Source organism: Rhinopithecus roxellana, chromosome 11 (genome assembly GCF_007565055.1).
Source record: "Rhinopithecus roxellana isolate Shanxi Qingling chromosome 11, ASM756505v1, whole genome shotgun sequence".
Classification (NCBI taxonomy): domain Eukaryota; kingdom Metazoa; phylum Chordata; class Mammalia; order Primates; family Cercopithecidae; genus Rhinopithecus; species Rhinopithecus roxellana.
In genome coordinates this window covers 3513313-3532000 of record NC_044559.1, presented here as the reverse complement: position 1 = coordinate 3532000, position 18688 = coordinate 3513313, and the positions used below count along the sequence as shown (strand labels likewise).

Sequence of the window (18688 nt, the reverse complement as noted above, 5' to 3'; positions counted from 1 at the left end):
CAACAAATAAAGGACCAAGATAACTAGACTTAAAGTGAGTTCCCAACAGTGGAAATAGACCAGGCTGATCAACAAAGAATGTGGCAGGAGTTTTCATGACTCAACATTCCAAGCACAAGCTAAAAGCACTAAGGTTTAAAAAACCTGGAAGCCTTTACTTGTGAAACTGTGGGATCTGTCTGCTGGAAACCCTCAGGGACAGGTGCTGGGAAAAGCTGGAAGAACAAGGGCTCACTTTCAGGCTCTGCTGTGACATGCCTTTGCCTGATCTTTCCATCTGAGCTTGCACAAGCTGCTTCCTCTTTCTCTGTCTTGAACTGTCTTGTCTCTATGCTCTATGTCCTCTGCTGACCCTCCTGCCAGCAAGATGGGGAGAGGGGAAGAGATAGGGCTTTGGAGAGAGAACAAGGAATGTGGGCTGGGAGTGATTCTCCTCCTGTGTTGTGAGCTCTGCACAGCATCAAGTGTGGCTGGATATCCCTCTTCCCGACAGTTACATCTGCTGGTGCAGCCCATCCTACGGGAGCCTGCTGACCGCCTGGGCCCCCTGTCACTGAGAACAGTGAGCAGAGCATATTTTTCCAGGAACCAGATATTGAGAATTAGTCTATTATATGCAGTTCATGCAATTAAACAGAAATTTGTGAGGCTATTTTGCCAGCAGCTGTGCAAGTTTGAGATCATACTGATAAGCTGAATGAATCAAAATTGACCGACATTTGCCTTGCGATTGGGAACCTGGGCAGTGGGGTGCCATAGAAGCCAGGTTTTGTTGGGGGAAATGGGGAGAAGTTTTAATGTCCCAAGAGGCATTGGGAGTGAGTGCCAGCCAGACCCAGAAAGGCCACAAGAGCTCTGGGGGCAAATGCTGGCATCTGCTGGGAGACACTGACCCCTCTTATGATCCAATATGCTCCCTGACAATAAATGCCCTGGTCCATTTTGGATTGGGCTTGAGGGCTGCTCTTGTGTGCAGGCTGTTGACTGTGGATGTCCATGCCTCCGTTTTATTAGTTACTTCCACCAGAGGATGCGGAGGTCTGGAAAACGTGGCAGGGGAGGGAGAGGAGTGTCTGGCTCAGAAATTTCAGGAGATAGAGGTTCCTTATGGAGCTAGTTGATGGGTGAGGGCTCCCAGGGCCACCTCAAGGCTCACTATAAGGAATACATGGGGACGCCTGTGGCAGAGGAGGCTCTGTCCATGTGTGGCCTGGGTGGCCTCAGGGTCATGAGAACCCAGGCTCTCCCAGCATCACAAAGTCCTGCTCCCAGAAGGCAGTGCTGTGGGCTTGGCCAGGAGGAAGGTGACAGTAAGGGTCCAGGCAGGGCTCTGAAAGGCTGGGGGCAACTCTGGCAACTCTGTTCACAGTAATCAGAGTGACAGGTCACCAACAGTTCAGCCAGGAAAGCCAAGACACTGTTGATGGGCCAAGGCTGGTCTACAAAACTGGGAGGCCAGAAAGAAATGCCCGTGGGGAACCAGAAACATGGTGCCCAGCCTAGGGGTGAGCCTGGGGGGCAGTTGGGGGCCAGGTGAGGGCAGGGCTGGGTGGGCTTGTGGGCTCAGATTTGAGTATCCAGTGTGTTAGGATTTGTACCCAGTTATGTGTATGTTATACAATTTAACCCCAGTTCATCCCTGTGATGGAGGTAATATTGTCTCCATTTTACAATTGATACAATCTAAAGTAAAAAAAAAAAAAAAAAAAAGGACTCCCCCCAAGCCATTGTAAACAAATGTGAACCTGAAGCAGCCAATCCTTCAAGATGAGTCCCCAGGGGCTAACTGGGCCTAAATTTAAAATAGGGCCAAGTCAAGTGGACATTGGATGACTAGGGATCACACATGTACTCTGCCTTCCCCTAAAGACCAGACTCCTGTTTAACTTTGGGACTTTCAGAGCTCACCTGAACCAACCAATCGGAACTCACCTTCCAGTGCTCAGCGTATCAATCCTCAGAACTAAATGAGTCTGAATCCTTCATTTGCCTAAACAGACCTGATTGGGAACCTAGGCTGGCACGTTTGCTATAAAACCCTTCCTTATGTTTTCTGGAACACACCTTCACCTTTTACAGGGAAGCTGCGTGTCCCCAGTTTGCAAACTGTTCACTAGAATAAAGTCTCTTTCCTCCATGTTCCATTTCAGAAAACTTTTGTTCACACTGCACAGCTGGCATGCTAGGTCTCGTTCAGATCTAGCTGATTCCAGAGTTCCTATCTGGCTCACTTAACTGCTCAGAGTTCTCCTTTCTCATACAGTCAAGGAGGCTGGACAACGTAGGGGTTTCCTGAATCCACCTTCATGATTTTTGTCATACGCACATTTCATCTGTGCTATTATTTGTGTAAAAGTTTTCCTGAAGCAGTCTTCTAATTAATTTATTTGTATTGTGGTAATGTGTGTGTAACACAAAGTCTACTATTTGAACCACTTTTAAGTATATAGGTAAGTGCCATTAAGCACATTCACGTTGCTGTGAAACACTTTTTGGTTTTAATGTCAATACACAGTATTTTAGAAAGGAAAACTGATATCTCCACCACAAGTGGGAACCAGAATTACTGTCCATAGAGGTAGCTATTGGAATGAACAGAATGAAGGCAGAAAGTTATTCATGAGCAGCCAGTTCCTGTTGCACTGAAGGCTCTAAGTAAGATGAGGCCTGTTCCCCTTTCACCTCCGCGCCCCCATATTTTGTTTAAAAGGAGGATCCAAGTGTTTGAGAAGTGTCAAAGGTAGGCTCACAGGGTTGACACTTCATCCTTGACATGCTCAGAAGAACTGAAAGAGGAGAGAAAGGGACATTTTCTCTTGCCCAGCTCCCCCTTCACTCCTTGCCCATCCCAGAGCCCCTCTCTGCCCCCACACTGTGGGGATGGCAGGGATGTGAACCAGGCCCCTTCCCAGCAAGATTCTGTGACCTGTGACTCTGCCCACTCTGACTTGGACCCGTGACTAGGAGCAGCTTTTGGGACAAGTCCTTTAAGGTCCATTCCCATTTTCTCCCCAAGAGATACCCTTTCTCTCTCTGAAACCCATCACAAGGACTGGATTGCCCAAGTGCTTCTGGCTCAGGTGTCTTGGATGGCAGCACACAGAGTATCTCATTACGACATTTGCATGGGCCTCTGTGTGACCAGGCTACACTGTGGTGGGTGGGGCTACTAGCTGCTCTGAGGGAGTAAACTTAGTGCAATTTGGATAGAAAGGCAGACATTTAAAGCACCTGCTTAAAATGTGGGTCTCACAGTTCTGGACACAGAAACCCTATGTGGGATAGGCACAAAGGCTTCAGAGTGAGCCAGGTTTCAGTTTGAGGCTAGATGTGTCTGGTGATCCATTTTCTTGCAAGATAGAAGTAATGAAATGTGTGCATGTACATCTTTCTTGCAAGCATGAAGGGGCCAAAAAGACATGGAAGAGTTGTTTTCTTAAGTTGGGCAGGGACGTTCTCTATCAACATTTTAAGGAAACAATTTCATTGCAGAAGTTGTGGACATGTTCCAGTAAAACAGCCTGTGATACCAGGAACATGGGGGATAAGAATGAAAATTACTTTGGAAATCCTGGCAAAACATCATTGTGATGGAGTCAGTGACTCTGTGCCTTCCTCCCTTCTCCTGGGCATAGTCTTCCCTCTTGTGGAGCCCTGCTGTGATGCCCACGGCAGACCACACATGCACTTCTCACCTGGGGCTTGATCTCATCTTTGTCCTTGTAGTAGAAAAGCTGATCCCCACGCAGCACAAACCAGCGCTGCTGCCAGTTCTTCATGATGCTCCTCTGCTTCTTCAGCCAGCCTGCCTTCAGTACGGGGCCCAGCCTGTGAGGGCATGGCGTCCGCCCGGGGCTCCGGCTCTGCTCCCCCATCACCAGGCTCTTGGAGCGGGCTGAAAGTCAAGGGGACACAGTAAGCATGAAGGCAGTGTGCCTGCTATCAGTCCTGCCCCCATCCCAGTGTCCTAGCTGCCTCGTGACTGAGGCATGGGGTCCCAGGCCAGCAGGATGTGAGCAGCTGGGCCTACTTCCCCTTGGCATTGAAGGGGCATGGGTTGGAGTATCTGTGCAGCAGCCCGCAGTGATCCCCCTGGGGTAGGGGTACACCCTGCCCACCTGGTTAGTTTCTGCTCTATCCCTGGGATCCTGGGTTCTTCATTCCTCCAGGTTTGTTCATCCATGCATCCATGTATCCATCCATGCATCCATCCATGAATCCATGGATTCATCCATCCACTCGTTCATTTGTTCAATGATTAATGTATTCATTCAGCCATTGTTTATTGATTTCTTACTATGTGCACAGAACTGTTCCAGTTTTCCAGGGGACAAAGTAGTGAAATAAAAAACAGATAAACATCTGTATCCTCCTGGAGCTCACAGTCTAGCAGATTCTTGTTGCTCAGGTCCAGCGGGAGCTGGCCCCACCCAGATCAGGCTTCTGCTTACTCCCTCTCCTATGGAGGCATCAGAGCCCCCAAAGCCTTTGTATTTGTTCTCTGGGACCATCCCAAAGTGGGACCTCTGCTTCAGCTGTTTGCTGTGGCTTGTTGGTGGCTGACTGGGAGGGCAGAGGGGCCAGCACTCCTACCCCAGAGGTTCTGAGCGCACGTGAGCCCTGCAGGTCCTTCTGGTTGATGGTGCTGAGCCACACCCTGCCAAGGTTGGTGCTGCCCTTCACAGGGATGACTGAATTCTTGTCCCCTCTCCCCTACCCCTTCCCCTTCTGTCCCCCTCCTTCACTCTCCCCTGTCACCAGGGAAGCTCCTCTCCTCTCTCTGGCCAGTATCAAGGCCATTGCCACAGTGATCAGTAGGAGGGGCCATCTTGAACTCTGGAGAAATAATTCTGACTTCAAATGTAATCACACCTATAATTCTTAGACCGTGGATCCTAACTTGTGATTGGAAAGCACAGTGCCTGTGACCTACAATTCTTGCACTGTATCTGTGATTCTGTGTATGTGTGTGTGTAAGCTCTTCCCACTACACTAATGACTGCAGTTCTCTAAGCCTGGCCTACTTCTGCCCACATGTTCCCACTAGCCTGGACTTTTCTTCTATCCCTCTCCCATCCATACCCTGGCATTAGCCGCATGGTGAGCTCCTACACATCCTTCAAGAGCCAACTCAAAGGACACATCCTCCATGGAGCCTTCCTTCTGAATCTCCTCCAAATAGTCACTCCCTCCCCTACCAGGACAGGTGGCCCATGGCTGGTGATTATCTGTGTGATTGCTTTTCTGCCACTCTGAACTGAAGGGTGGGGACTGCAGGAGATGATGTCTTACCCAGTTCTACATGCATGTCCTCATCACTGTGGGGGGCAGGGAATAGACATAAGTCATGGTGGTCAAATATCACTGGATACTTAGGGTCATCCTTATTGTTAAGTATTTTTTGTATCTTAACATTACATTAAATATTACATAGCACTCAGGCAGTGTCTGAGGACACATTATAGCCTGGTGTGTTGGGAGAAAAGCTGAGTGTTGGGAGAGAGGCTGAGGCAGGGCTTGGAACATGTCCAGGGTCCAGGGTCTAAAACCCCTTGTGGCCTTTGCAATGTGTCTAGACTTGCTGGTTCCTTGCTTCTAGCACTCCCATTATCTCAAGTAGCCATATGGTTCAAAGGAAATGCTAAACCATCACAGTTGTAGCTCATTCACTTGATATACTGCTTCCTTTCAACCCCCACCTCCTTACCACCTGTTTCTTTGATCAGCAATAAATAGTGTGGGCTCCCAGAGTTCTGGACCTTCACAGCCTCCATGCTAGCACTGGCTCCCTGGTCCCACTTTCTCTCTCAACTTGTCTTTTCTCATTTCTTTGACTCTGCTGGACTTCGTAGCCCCCACGGCCTGGTGTTGAGTCCAATCACCCCAACACTGGTGTTCACACCTTCACCTCAAGTGTCATACGGCCTGGGGTATAATACTGAATCTATCACTTTTACATGGGCCCCTGCTCTGGAAAGGGTTGGCTCATGGACAACAGTGGCATTCACAGGAGGCCTCATCTCTTCTCTCTGGCACCCAAGTAGCTGTGATAGATGTATGGGTACCAGTAGCCACCTTGGTGTCAGACCTTCTACGTCCTCACCCACTCTGCCTTGATTCCCTGTTGCCATCCCTCTGCTGCTGGAGAGGTTAGAGTTGAATGCTCTAGCCTTGCCTTGGCTGTATTTTGGCCCAGAGAGGAAGTGGGTTGTTTGCATGCTTGCTCCTGGCCACTGAAGCTGGATTGGTGATTCCTCAGGACAGCGGTTTTTCTCCAGAGACTAAAGGGAAGGCAATTCAGGGAGCTGAATGTGGATCACATGGCCCAGGCCTTTCAAGGAAAACAGCCCCCTCTGAAGCCCAACAGCGCCCTGAACCTAGGCTTGAGCTTCACCTTATCTGTGTTTCAGAATGATCGGCACTTTTTTCCCTCCCCTCTGTGGGGTTGGTCCCCACGCTTGTTCATGTGGATTTAGAGTGTGCCTCCCTCCTTTATTTCTATGACTGGTTACTATCCCTGCAAATGGACACACCATACATTGCCTTTAGATTTTCACATTGATGGGTATTGGCATTCTCCTCAATGTGAGGTATTTAATTAAAAAGATGTTGGGACCCAACTGAAGAAATACAGGTTTTGGACTAAGGCTTGGTTTGCATCACCGCCAGCTCTGTGAACTCTCTGTGCATCAGTTTTCCAGTCAGAAAACTGGGCCCATATGAGATGACAACACCTCACCCAGCAGGGCAAGCTGGCAAAGGGGAGACAACATAACTGCAGAGTGCTTAGATGTACAGGTGCCTAGTAACAGGTTACTATGGTGATGAGAATTAGGATAATGGAGATAGTGCAGTGGATGTCTCCATGCAGAATTTGTGTCCTAAAGCTGGGATCCCAGCAGCGAGGTCACAGAGCAGAGAATGGACCGCTCTCTGGCCCCTGGCCCTTTAAATGCCACTACACACTGCCTTCTAGAGATGGTGTGTGGCTATATTCCACCACACAATTATGCCAGTGTGCCACTTTCCCCATCACCACCAACATGAAATAGTATAATTTGAGCATTCCTACTCCATAATTTAGTAGGTATAAAATGACACGTAGTTATTATCTTAGCTGTTCTGATTAATCAGCTGGAACATCTTTGCATGGGCTTTTACTAATTGTATGAGACATCTGCTCATTCCCTTTGCCTATTTAGCTGATTGCTCACAGCAGGAGGAGCACCAAGTCAAACTCAGTGGCATAAAAACCCGGAGTCCTGGAGGCCCAGAGCTACCGGGCCCCCTTTTCCTCTCCACGGGAGCCCCAGTCCTTTCCTGCAAGTCTTCCTACAGCCTGGAATTTCCAGACATCTGTATTTCCAGACATCTGTAGCACCCTATCCTGCATCTGTGCTGCACAGCCCTGGCTGCTCTGCAACCTCAGCAGCCCTGTGTGGAGGACAAAGACTTGGAAGAAACCACCCTGCCCAGATGAGGGTGAGCTGAGCCTCTGATGAGACAGGTGGGGTTGTGCCAGAAGTGCCAGAACAGCATCAGAAGGGGCCTTTCTGCTCCAGGGCCGCCCCCTCCCCTTCTCCATCTCAAGCCAGTGAAGGGCTGAGCAGGGCTGGATTCAGCAGCACTCACCAGTCCCTTTCCAGGGTGGGGGCTGCATCAGGCCCTGGGAGGTGGAGCTGACAAGGATTATCAGGAGTGCTGGGCTCGAGTGGAGCCTGGCAGGGGACTGAGGAGGACAGGGACGGTTTGCCCCTCTGGTTACTGAGTTTTCTTATCTGGGTCTCAACTTGCTCCTCTCTAAAATTCCTTTAATGAGTTGAGAATTGCTGGCCAAATTAGGTCACCAGTGCCTGGGCTTTTGTTGTTTAATTACGTGAGATTCCTACCATGAGACTCGACAGATGTTTTTTCCCCTGGCGGTAAGGAGTCTCTGGAGCAGGTGGGTTGGCTCAGGCCTCCACTGTCTATTCTTGAATTTTCCTTTATCTCTTATCACAGAATCTTCAAGGGCTATGGAGAACCTTTTGTCCTTCCACATATGTTTGCAGAGCACTCTTTGGGGTCTTCAGGAGGGACTGAAGTCATGGAATGTTCTAGAGCTACATCCCTGATTCTGTCTCTTGTCTTCTGTTATGACAGGGCCTGAAGCTGGCTCATTAAATGCACCTGCTCTTCCTTCCACATCCCCCATAGCATCCTGTGCAGGGCTGGTGCACGTTAGGAGCTCAAAAAAAACTCGGTGACTTTATCAGCAGAGTCCGACTCCTCTGAGCGCTGCTGCACCCTCTGTCCCGGCGGTGGACAATGTCTGTGAGGTGCTCTCTGTCCAGGCATGCCTGCCCCAAGAAGGGTGAGCCCCCTGTGCATAGGACCATGGATGCTGAGCCTGGCCAAGAGCAGGATCTTGTGCTATCAATATGTGGCTGACTGCAGGACTGGCCTGTAGTCAACGTGGCAAGACAAAGAAGGTGGGCACATTCTGTGCCCTGATGCCCAAGGCCCAGGCATCAGACCTCCTGAGAGCTTCAGGTAAGGAGGGAGCAGGTACAGGGGGCCATGTTCACTGGGGCAAGGGAGCCGGTAGGCAGCAAGCTCTGGGTGGTCTCTATTTCAGCAGATGCAGGCATCCTCGAGGGTCCCACCTGCCCCACCCTGGAGGAGAGGAAAGGCTGGCTCCAGCCCCTCTGACAGGGAGGCACTTCCTGCAGATGCTACTGAAGTTGCCAAACCAGCCTAGGATTTTCCCCAGCTGATCAATCATATTAGGCTGATGGAGCTTCTTGAAAGGAAAATAATCATTGCTATGATTTATTAATAACCGCTGTTCCTGTCATCAGCACTTCCTTTAATCAATTTATTTGGTCCTGTTAATATTTAAACCAGGCCTCAAGTCAAACAGCTCTGGCATTCTAAGTCTCCAGAATGGATCCAAGTTTCTGGAGGGACCCCAGGAGCAGGCCCCAGGCAAGCTCAGGACCCAGGAAGGAGGAGGGTGCCCTTCGTTCTCCAACCTCCCCAAAGGTGGCTCTTCCATGCACACGCAGGACCATCCATTCACTCATCCATTTATTCCAAATCTATAGAGCTCCTCCAGGTACAGAGCCCAGTTGATTTGATGGTGTTTCCCGTGGGGTCCCCCAGTCTGGCAGGGGAAGTAAATCGCAACCACCACATAGGGATACACAGGACCACAGGCCTGTGGGGCAGGAAAAGCCTGTGGATGCTGACCCTGAGGTGCCCACCCTGAGGTGCTGTAGACCTCTGCTGAGGTCCCTCCACCCCCGCAGAGGGAGCCCCCAGGCCGGGCCTTGAAGGATACTAGAGTGTGGGATGACCTCAGGGGAGGTGGGGCTCAGGCGTGGGAGGAAGAAACTAGCCTGGCACTTGCAATCTCTTGGCTCACATGAGTGCAAGTGCCAAGGGGCCGCTGTCACCTCCTCTTGCTGACAGGCGCATCTTGAGAGGGTGGCCCACACACCTGCCTCTCCTTCCTCACCCGGCAGTCCCCACCAACTCCTTGCATTTGGAGATTTTGGCCTCTCCTGATATTGCTCTGACCAAATCCAACCTGAATTGGATCTCAGGGTCTCATCCTCCAGTGCCCTGTGGTGGCTCAGACACTGTTAATCACTCTCTGCTTCTGGAAGCTCTTCCTTCCTCCCTCTCTGCAGAGCCCAAATACCAGCGTTTTTGTCCAAGTTTCTTTCTGCCTCCCCAGCCTGCTTCTGGCCTCAACTTCCTCCATCCTCCCAAATCCTGCTGTTGCCCAGGGTTGTCCCAGCTATCTCTATTTCGTTATGAATCCCAGGGCGTTATTTCTCCCCGGATCTTACTCAGGAGCTTCAGATTCATGTGTCAAACCATCTGCAGGACACTCCAGAGAAATGTCTCATGGTTATCTGGGCCTATGTCCAAATTCAACATGTCTCTCCCCAGCCCACTCCTCCTCCCCATTCTCATCCGGGGCTCTATGACCAACCAGACTTGACAGCTTGGACATGTTCAGACAAATCCCTCCCCATCAAGCCCTAGAGTCCCTTAGCTTCCAAATCTGAAGATTTTCTCTGTATATTCTGCCTTCTTTTCATCTCCCCTTTACTGAACCGATTTGTATATAACCATCCCTTGCCTGGGCTGCTTCCTGCCTCTTAGCTCCTGCCTTCCACAAGATTCTCCAAAATAGATATGCAGCTACTAAGGGAGCTACACACAGATCTTCCTACACAGAGTTCTAAAAAATCTTACTCTTCACAGAAGTAGTTACAGTATTTACTACGCACAGAGGAAAATCCAGTCCCAGCCTGGCAATCGCCACCGTTTCGCAGCACAGGATTTTCCTCTGTGTAGCTCCCTCCACACAGCACCCCACAGGCATGTACAATTATTATGTGTCAGTTTTAAACAAAATTTTCAAAAGCAGGTAAACCATGCCAAGGGAAGAGAGTTCAGGTCGCAGTGTCTTGGGTGGAGAGGTGAAGGTACACAAGGGCCACTTTACAGAGAGAGGGTAGGGATGACAGGAGGGGGAGTACCGCAAAGGAGCCCGGAGAACTCTTTCAGGAATGTTCCCTGCAAGCAGGAGAGAAGCGGGGAGTATGCTGGAGGGGAGGGTGGCATGGAGGGGCAGGGTGCCCCTTGCTAGAATGGGAGGGACCTGAGCCGGTTTAAGTGCATTTGGACTGGCAGAGGTGGAGGCTGTGGGTGAGGGTCGGATGGGGTGATGAGTCAAGAGGGAGCTTCCTGGGAGGTGACAGGACATGGAGCCTGAGCTCAGGTGGTTGGAGGTTAGCATGAGATGGCAAGACACTCTCCTCGGCTGTGGCAAGGGGCAAGGAGGTGCTCTGTAGCAGGAATGAGGCCTTCCTCTGCTCCGAAGTGCCCCACCCGCTGTGGCCCTACCTGCTGGGATTAGAGAGCCTACCTGTTCACCATAAGCCTCCTTGTGCTCATCCTGACAATGTCCCCATCCCATGCCTCTATATTGCTGCTGCCCTGAGCTGTATCTGTGCCAGGGTGCCCATAAACCCTTGGGTGGCCTGGTCCAGACTGTACAGGTCACGCTGAGCCCTGCCATCTGGCCTGTGAGGGAGGAAGTGGGCTGCATGCCTTCCCAGTCACTGAGGATGGTAGACTTTGCTCTTGCTGCATGACTCTGGCCTGGCCGTCCTGGTAACACTGGAGGTGGACATGGGGTATGGCTTCCTCTTGGGGTGAGATGAGAGAAAGAAGAAACTCAGCGCATGGGCAGGGTGGGGCTGGGGTGGGTGGGCAATGGAAGGGATGGACTTGCACAAGAGCCTGTGACGGCCAGCTCTAGGGCCAGATGGGTGACCTGAATAGTTTCACTTATTTCTCAGAGCATAAGAGAAATAATCTCAACCAGTGAATACCCCATCCTCAGACCTTCCTTGCTCCCAGCTGCTTTGTTTCTCACCTGAGTTACTGCTGCAACCTCTTCAAAACAGGGCAGGCAGCAAGTTCTTAAGCATGGGACTTAGATCATGTTGCTCCCTATGAAAACCCTGCAGGCTTCTGAGCTCGCTCAGAGCAACAGTCAGATCCCACACTATGGCCTATGAAGGTCCTGGGGATCGGCCACATGGCCTCTCGGCCTCCTCTGTCCTCTCCTGTCCTGGCCGCACTGTCCCCTGCTGTTCCTGCAGACGTGTGCCCAGCATCTGGCTCTACACCTGCCATATGCCCTCTGCTCACTGGGCCCTCCTGGATGCCCTAGGGTTCCTCTCTCAGCCCCTTCACTCTTTACTGAAACATCACTTTTTCAATGACGCCTCTCTTACCACTCTTTTCTAGAAACCATCCCCCACCACTCCATTTCTCCTTCCTGCTTTACCTCAACATTTACTTCGATTATATTACAGAAATGGAAGAAAGTAAGTTGCAGAACAATATGCAAAATATAAAACTACAGTAGTCTCCCCTTATCCAAGGGGGGATATGTTCTTAGACCCCCAGTGGATGTTCCAGACCCCCCGAGGATGCCTGGAACTATAGGTAGTACTGAACCCTGTATACAGTTTTTCCTGTACATACATATCTATGACAAAATTTAATTAATAAATTGGCATCACACTCTTGTGCTCTGGAACCGTTATTAAGTAAGGGTTACTGGAAGACAAGCACTGTGATACAGCAACAGTGCATCAGATAGCTGAGATGGCTACTAAGCGACAACAGGCAGGTAGCTTAGACAGTGTGGAGATGCTGGACAAAGGGAGGATTCACGTGCCGGGCAAGACAGAGTGGGACAGCGGGAGAGTCCACCATGCTACTCAGAACAGCATACAGTTTAAAACTTTTGAATTGTTTATTTCTGGACTGTGGGTGTCCATGGGTAACTGAAACTACAAACATGATATTGTGGATATGGAGGAACCACTTTATATAAAAAGGAAAGTAAAACAAAAATCCTAAACAAAAGAGGCTGCAATGTATTCTCAGCGGGTGCTGGTGATCATACACAGTTAGGTCTGGAAGGAACACATCCCACCTAGAATGGTGATAATGTTCCTAAAGGGAAGCCCGGAGCTGTTATATTGTACATTTTATGAAGGGAATGAATTTTTTGATTATATAAATTACAATTAAAAGTTTTAAATGAAAGAGCTCTTTTGGAGTGGAGCTGGATCCCCTTACAGGACATCTAAAATAGCAATTAAAGGATCATTATTTGATACATGCTTATGAGTATTTATCTGAGACAAGCATCACGCTAGGCTCTGGAACACAACAAGCAAGAAGGACAGAGCCTCTGCCTGCATGGAGCTCCCAAGCTAGTGGGAGAGACTAACACTGATCAGCTCACAACAAACAGGCCAGGATGCTGGTGGAAGCCTGGACCAAGCCCATCTGTGGTCCTTCCATGGGACCACCATCAGGGAACTGTGAGTGAGCACGCTGTTCCCTCTCTGGAGGTGAGCTGCTTGGGTGAGCCTGGAACTCCAGCCTGCCTCCTCCATCCTGTCTCTCTCTTGCCAACCAGGGGCTCAGTGAGGGTGTGTGGATCACTCATGGGCCCAGCCCTGCACTGACAGAGCACCTGGCAGCTGCCAAAGCTCAGACATTGCTCTCTGAGATCATATGGATCATGACGGAGCTCTGCCCAAATTCTCTTGGATCCCTTTTCCTGTGTCTATTCCCCTCCCCACCCCCAGAACACAGTTGTTCTGCAACTGTGCTGTCCTTCCAACAGTCTTCCCAGGGGTGGGTGGTGGTTTCTCAGGATTGCTGGCAGGTTTTGGAAGACTGGCCTTGGGCTACTGGAGCCTGTTTTGCCATGTACTGGGAGGGCTGGGAGTGCCTAGGAGTTTATATCATCCAACCCCCGCCCCCATCCCCAACCTAGGAGCTTGAAAATCCCTAATCAACCTTATTTCTAGCTAGGTACAGGAGTGTACTTCACACTTCAGTTGGGGGCTTGGGCTGAGACCTCCCTTTCCTGTTACACCTGAAAGGGTAACAGGACCTCGCTCATGTCCTGCTTTCGGATCCCCTCCCCCACCCCCCAGCTGTGTCCCCTGAGGGTCTCGTTAATAGATTACTGCATGTGAATCACTATCTCAGGGTCTGCTTTGGTTTGGAGATCCCCACTGAACATATTTGATTGTTTTCAGGGCCTTTTGAATAAACTGTGGCAGCCTTTGTGTGCCTTTGGGCAGCTGCTGGGCTCTCAGCTCTGGAGATGCTCCCTGGGGTGAGGCGCCCTGCAGCAGGCCAGGGATGTTTCCTATCTGCAGCTCTGTGAGTGCAGCCCCTAGAGCATGGAGAAGTGGCTGCAGGACAGGAGAGCTAAAACACAATTGATTTATAAAAGTCAATGAGATTTTAAAGCCGGGCTGGGAAAAGAGCAAGATGGATCTCAGAGCTGAATTGATTTAAAGGGTAAGTATTGAGGCCAAAAGACTGATTGAGGAGAGAGAGATGAGGTATTGGAAGAGGCACTCTGGAGGGGCTGGGAAGAGATGGTTTCAGAAAGTTAATGCGATTTGCCGCCAAGGCCAAAGGGGACCTCCTTCAGGGTCCCACACTGTCCTGGGAATTCTGCATGAGCATCAGATGATTTATTACCTAATGGTTCTTGAGTGCCCCTACTTTTAAAAACTTGTTTATATGTGTGTGTGTGTGTGTATATATATGTATGTATGCATAATTTTATTTATTTATTTTTTTGAGATAGGGTCTTGCTGTGTCACCCAGGCTGAAGTGCAATGGCACCATCATAGCTCACTGCAGGCTCAAACTCCTAGGTTCAGATGATTCTCCTACCTCAGCCTTCTGAGTAGGTGAGATTACAGGTGTGTATGACCATGCCTGGCTAATTTTTTTTTTTTTTTGGTAGAGATAGGGTCTTGCTATGTTGCCCAGGTTGCTCTCCAACTCCTGGCCTTCAGCAATCCTCCTGCCTCGGCTTCCCAAAGTGCTGGAATTACAGGCATGAGCCACTACACCCAGCTTAATTTGTGACTTGCATTCTTCCTAGCTCTAATTGGCCACCTGTTTGTTCCTAGGTCTCCATCTAAGAGGTCTAGAGAATGAGCCAGGCCCTCCTAATGAGCCTCACCTAGGCGTGAAGAACTAAAGCCAATAAAGTGCATAGCCTATCCATTCCTGCCCCCAGGAGTGAAAATATTAATTTTTAAATAGTGATTAGGTAGATTAGAGAGCTTGGATTTTTTTTCATAGTGAATACCTCAGTGATTGAAAAATCAATATAAAAGATTGCATTCTTGAAAGTTATTTTAATCAGTGCTTCCTGGGTCTGCCTCCTGGCTCAGCTGAGGCTGGTCTTCAGCAAGGGTGGTGGGAAGCCAGGAGACACCCGAAATGTTTGCTCTTTACTTCCATGCAGGATGCAGCCCTAGATTCAAGTGGATCTGGTGTTCATTTATCCATTCTTGAGATTATGGGACCTCCTGTATGCCCACCTGTGAGAGCCACTGCATATGGAGATACAAGACACACACCTGCCCTGGCAGAGCTAACGGGGGACGGATGCCCCAACACCAGATCTTGCTGTCACATATAAAGGGAGAGGGGAGTGTGAAGGCAGCAGCAGCGAGGCAGTTGGGCTTGGGGTGGGGCTGGCTGGAGGAGGCCGGGAGCCTGGGTGAGGTGAGGAGGGACAAATGAATGTGGTGAGCCTCACTGGGGGGTGGAGTGTGCCCAGCAGGGAAACAGGAAGATGCAGAGAGTGAGAGAGTGAGTCCAGACCAGGAAGTCTGACTCCACTCCCAGGCTTTCCACCCTGACTCTCATAGGACCCACGTCCCTGCCTTAGGAGAGACCATATCCTAAGCCCCTGCCAGACTAATGAAAACCACCCTCTGAGAAAGAGCAGCCTGTTGGACCTCATCCAACTTCTACCTTCAACCCATTCTGGGTTCTCTCTTGCTGTGGCTCCTTGGAAGAGACCGTGCCCCCTTTTTAGGGTGTAGACAGTTTTTGCTACAGCCTTAGCCATCAGAGACATGGGTCTGATGTGGCTGTGATGTGGAGGGCCTCTGTGAGCCGGTGCCCAGCTTCCTCCCTCTCACACCACACACCTGGGTCTCTCCAAGCTGACAGGTTCCCCAGGGACCATTGTGCCACACCTCCACCCTTGTATGTCTGCCTTTCCCTTTCCCTGGACTCATGACTCTGCTGGTGAATCCTGACTCACTTTTGAAGCATCAGTGTCAGTGCAGTTACTTCCTAAGGTATGAAGACCCTTCTGGTAGGCTCTCAATGCCGAATGATTGACTTCCATCCCTTATGCTGCCCCCAGGACCTTGCTGACACCTCTGGCTGGACATGCACCTCTCCTTCATAAACATGTATCTCATGTCTGTGAATGTGAGACAGGAATCCTCAAGTCTGAAGAGGATGGGAACTCATCAAATCCAAGAGACTTTGTGCCTCTGTAGATGATCCGCTTGGGTTGGGAGAACTCTGCCAACAGGATTCTCCTACCCACGGCCTGTTTCCACACATGAAAAACTAAAGGGCATGAAATTACTGATTCTCAGCCCATAATCAGAGAAGCAGCAAGCAGGAAAATGGAAAAGCGAAACTGTAGCTTAGCAGTGGGTATGGAAAGGCAGTGGGAGGTCACGGAAGATGCACAGGATTCCAAGTCCTGAGGTCCTTTACCCTCTTAGAGCCTAAGGTTTCTATCTATAAATGGGGGCCAGATATGGATTCTGCTGCTTCCTGGACAGTGGTGAGGATGGAATGAATGGGCAATTTTCTTTGAGAGCAGTGAAGTGCTGAGTGAACAGTATTGGCCCTGCTTCTTGCTCCCACGGGCTGTGCCCCTTGGAAGCCTCTCTCCTCTCTTCTGGACTTTGTTCAGGGGCTGATGGCCCAGGACCCCAGGTGCTTGCTGTTTCTGCTCTGTTCAGATAAGCAGGCCATTCACCAAGAGCCTGGGATCGGTAAAATCAATAATTCCATGTTGATTATAAATTTCATTTTCTGCCTGCCTATGAGCCATTAGCTTAGATCAATACATTCTCTACCCTTGGTTAAGTAATCATTGGGGCTGGTGAGGATTTCAGCAGAATCAGGGCAGGGTCCTGACTGCCTTGCTGCCTTGGACAGTGGAGTCCAAGGTGGCCTCTTGGCCCACGCCTAACTCAGTTCAGGACTGTCTTGCAAATAAATCACTTATCCCTGTCTTCAAACAGTAAGGTCATGGCTAGTTCTCCAGCTGTCTGGGGCTACAAGACCAGCTTAGAGCTCCTCCAGCCCAGCACCTAGCAGTGTTGTGTGTTCTGAGTGTCTGAGAGCACTGGTCAGGTGGGGGCACTTATGGATGTCTAACATCTTCCATGGGAAGAGAAATTCTGTTTTCCCATCAGTTGGTCAGAGTTATCTGGGAAGAAGGAGAACATGAGGGTTGGTGGGGGAAGAGGCTTGAGTCCACAGTGTCCCTCTTCTGGGTACAAACAGCCACCTTCATCTCCTGGCATGAACCTTAGGCAGCAGCAGATGGACTGGTGGCCTGAGGGCTGGTTGGAGGGTGGTGGCTGGGAGTGTTTGTTCTCAGCTTGTGGTGTTGAAACACTCTGGTACTTACAAACTCTGCAGGGTGGGGAAGTGCCAGCTGCTGCCCAGCGCACAGCTGGCACTGGGGGAAGAGTGTCTGGAAGCAGAGGAGCCCAGCTCTCCATAGATCTGCTTCAACAAAGGCCCCTGTGTCTCCCTCTCCTTCTCTGCAGGTGGCAGATGGGAAACACCATTGCTTTCACTAGCATTTACCCTCTCTCCCTGCCCTCAGGGCCACTTCCTGTGCACCTGTTGCCCCCACTGCAGCCTGCATCATTGCCTAAGGCTCCGGCCAGGCACACCACTCCATTGTCTAAACTCTACCTGGACGTGGGACAGGCTCATTCCCTTACATCACCTTGTCCTCCCACTGCCTTCCTGCATTGCAGCCACCATAGAGGCACACTGCTTGCCCCAGGTTGCCACCTCTGGGCCTTAGCACAGAGGCTTTCACAACCTGGGATGGCTCTTCTCTCTTGCTGCCTGGATCTGAGCCTGGCATGTAAATATGAAGGCATGCACTGTATGTTCAGAAGCCTTTGGGTTCTGGATCCCAGCAGTGCCCCTTCCTGGTTGGGTACCCTTCCTGGCTGGCAAGTTCTTTATCCTTTCTGGGACTCAATTTCCTTATCCAAAAAATGGGGCAACAGTGGTCTTTTTTTCAATGGGAATCTTTTGAGGATGAAGGGAGATAATGCATGTGCCTGCACATGATAGGTGCAACAGGACTTCAAACAGGAAGTTCCAACAGGGCTCCAAGCCACACAGGATGTGACATTCTAAAGTGAGGGACAAACCAGGAAGCATGCTTTCAGAGAGATAGGTCACAGCCAGCTACCATGGACCTAGAAATGTTCACCTGGTCTTCTATGTTGCAAACAAAAGTGACCCTAGGGCACCTCTATCCAGGTATGCCCACAGTAAACCCAGGGCCTGCCACGTGGGGACATTGGAGGACACAAATAAAGTCATTTCGTGTGCTGTGCTTGCTTGACAGTGTGTCCCATGAGCTCAACAGGCAGTAGTGTGGTTGTTGCGATTATTAAGCCCTTGGTAAGCGCATGAAGAGTTAAATCAGGGAGGGAAAGCTATCTGAGGCTGCAGCATTTGGAATAGCCAATCTTTTTTTCCCAGAAATATGGCAGTTGAAGTAAAATAGCAGCCAAATCTGGGATTCCTCAACATCACTAGGTGGCAGGGGCCAAGCCCATCTGAGCCCACCACACACCTTTGCAACCATGGCTAACACCTGGCACCCCTGGCGAGGGCTAACTCCACAGGATGCCCACTGCTCTGTGTCCCATAAAATCCCAATTCCCCTCCCCTTTCCCACTAGGCTGCTGCTGGGCCAGGCTGACTTTCAGGGGAACAAATCTGGGACAGGCCAGGACAGAGTGGGTGGCCTGTCTCCACTTTCATTTTGGCCCCCGCACCTAGTGATAGCATTGTGTGTGCCTGCCATGGAGACAGGTGCTTGTGAGGGTTGGACAGGATTTGACAGCTTTGTATTGCTGGCATCGCTGGGGGCATGAGCTGTTCAGTGACACATCAGCCTCCATCTGCCTCTGTGCAGCACTAGATTTAGGAGGGAGGCTTCTCAGACCTCAGAGTCTTGTGTTTAAGCTGCTTCTGCTCTTATTAG

General features: G+C 50.3%; 1 protein-coding gene across 6 annotated transcripts in view; it reads right to left on the bottom strand.

The window, feature by feature from the left end:
- Positions 1-18688, bottom strand: part of ARHGAP22 (Rho GTPase activating protein 22) — a 216395-nt gene that overhangs the window by 141076 nt on the left and 56631 nt on the right. For all 6 annotated transcript variants that reach the window (XM_030941412.1, XM_030941408.1, XM_030941409.1 and 3 more), the window contains one exon: positions 3696-3895. In XM_030941412.1, coding sequence (XP_030797272.1) covers positions 3696-3895 — 200 coding nt within the window. The remainder of the gene's footprint in view (positions 1-3695; positions 3896-18688) is intronic.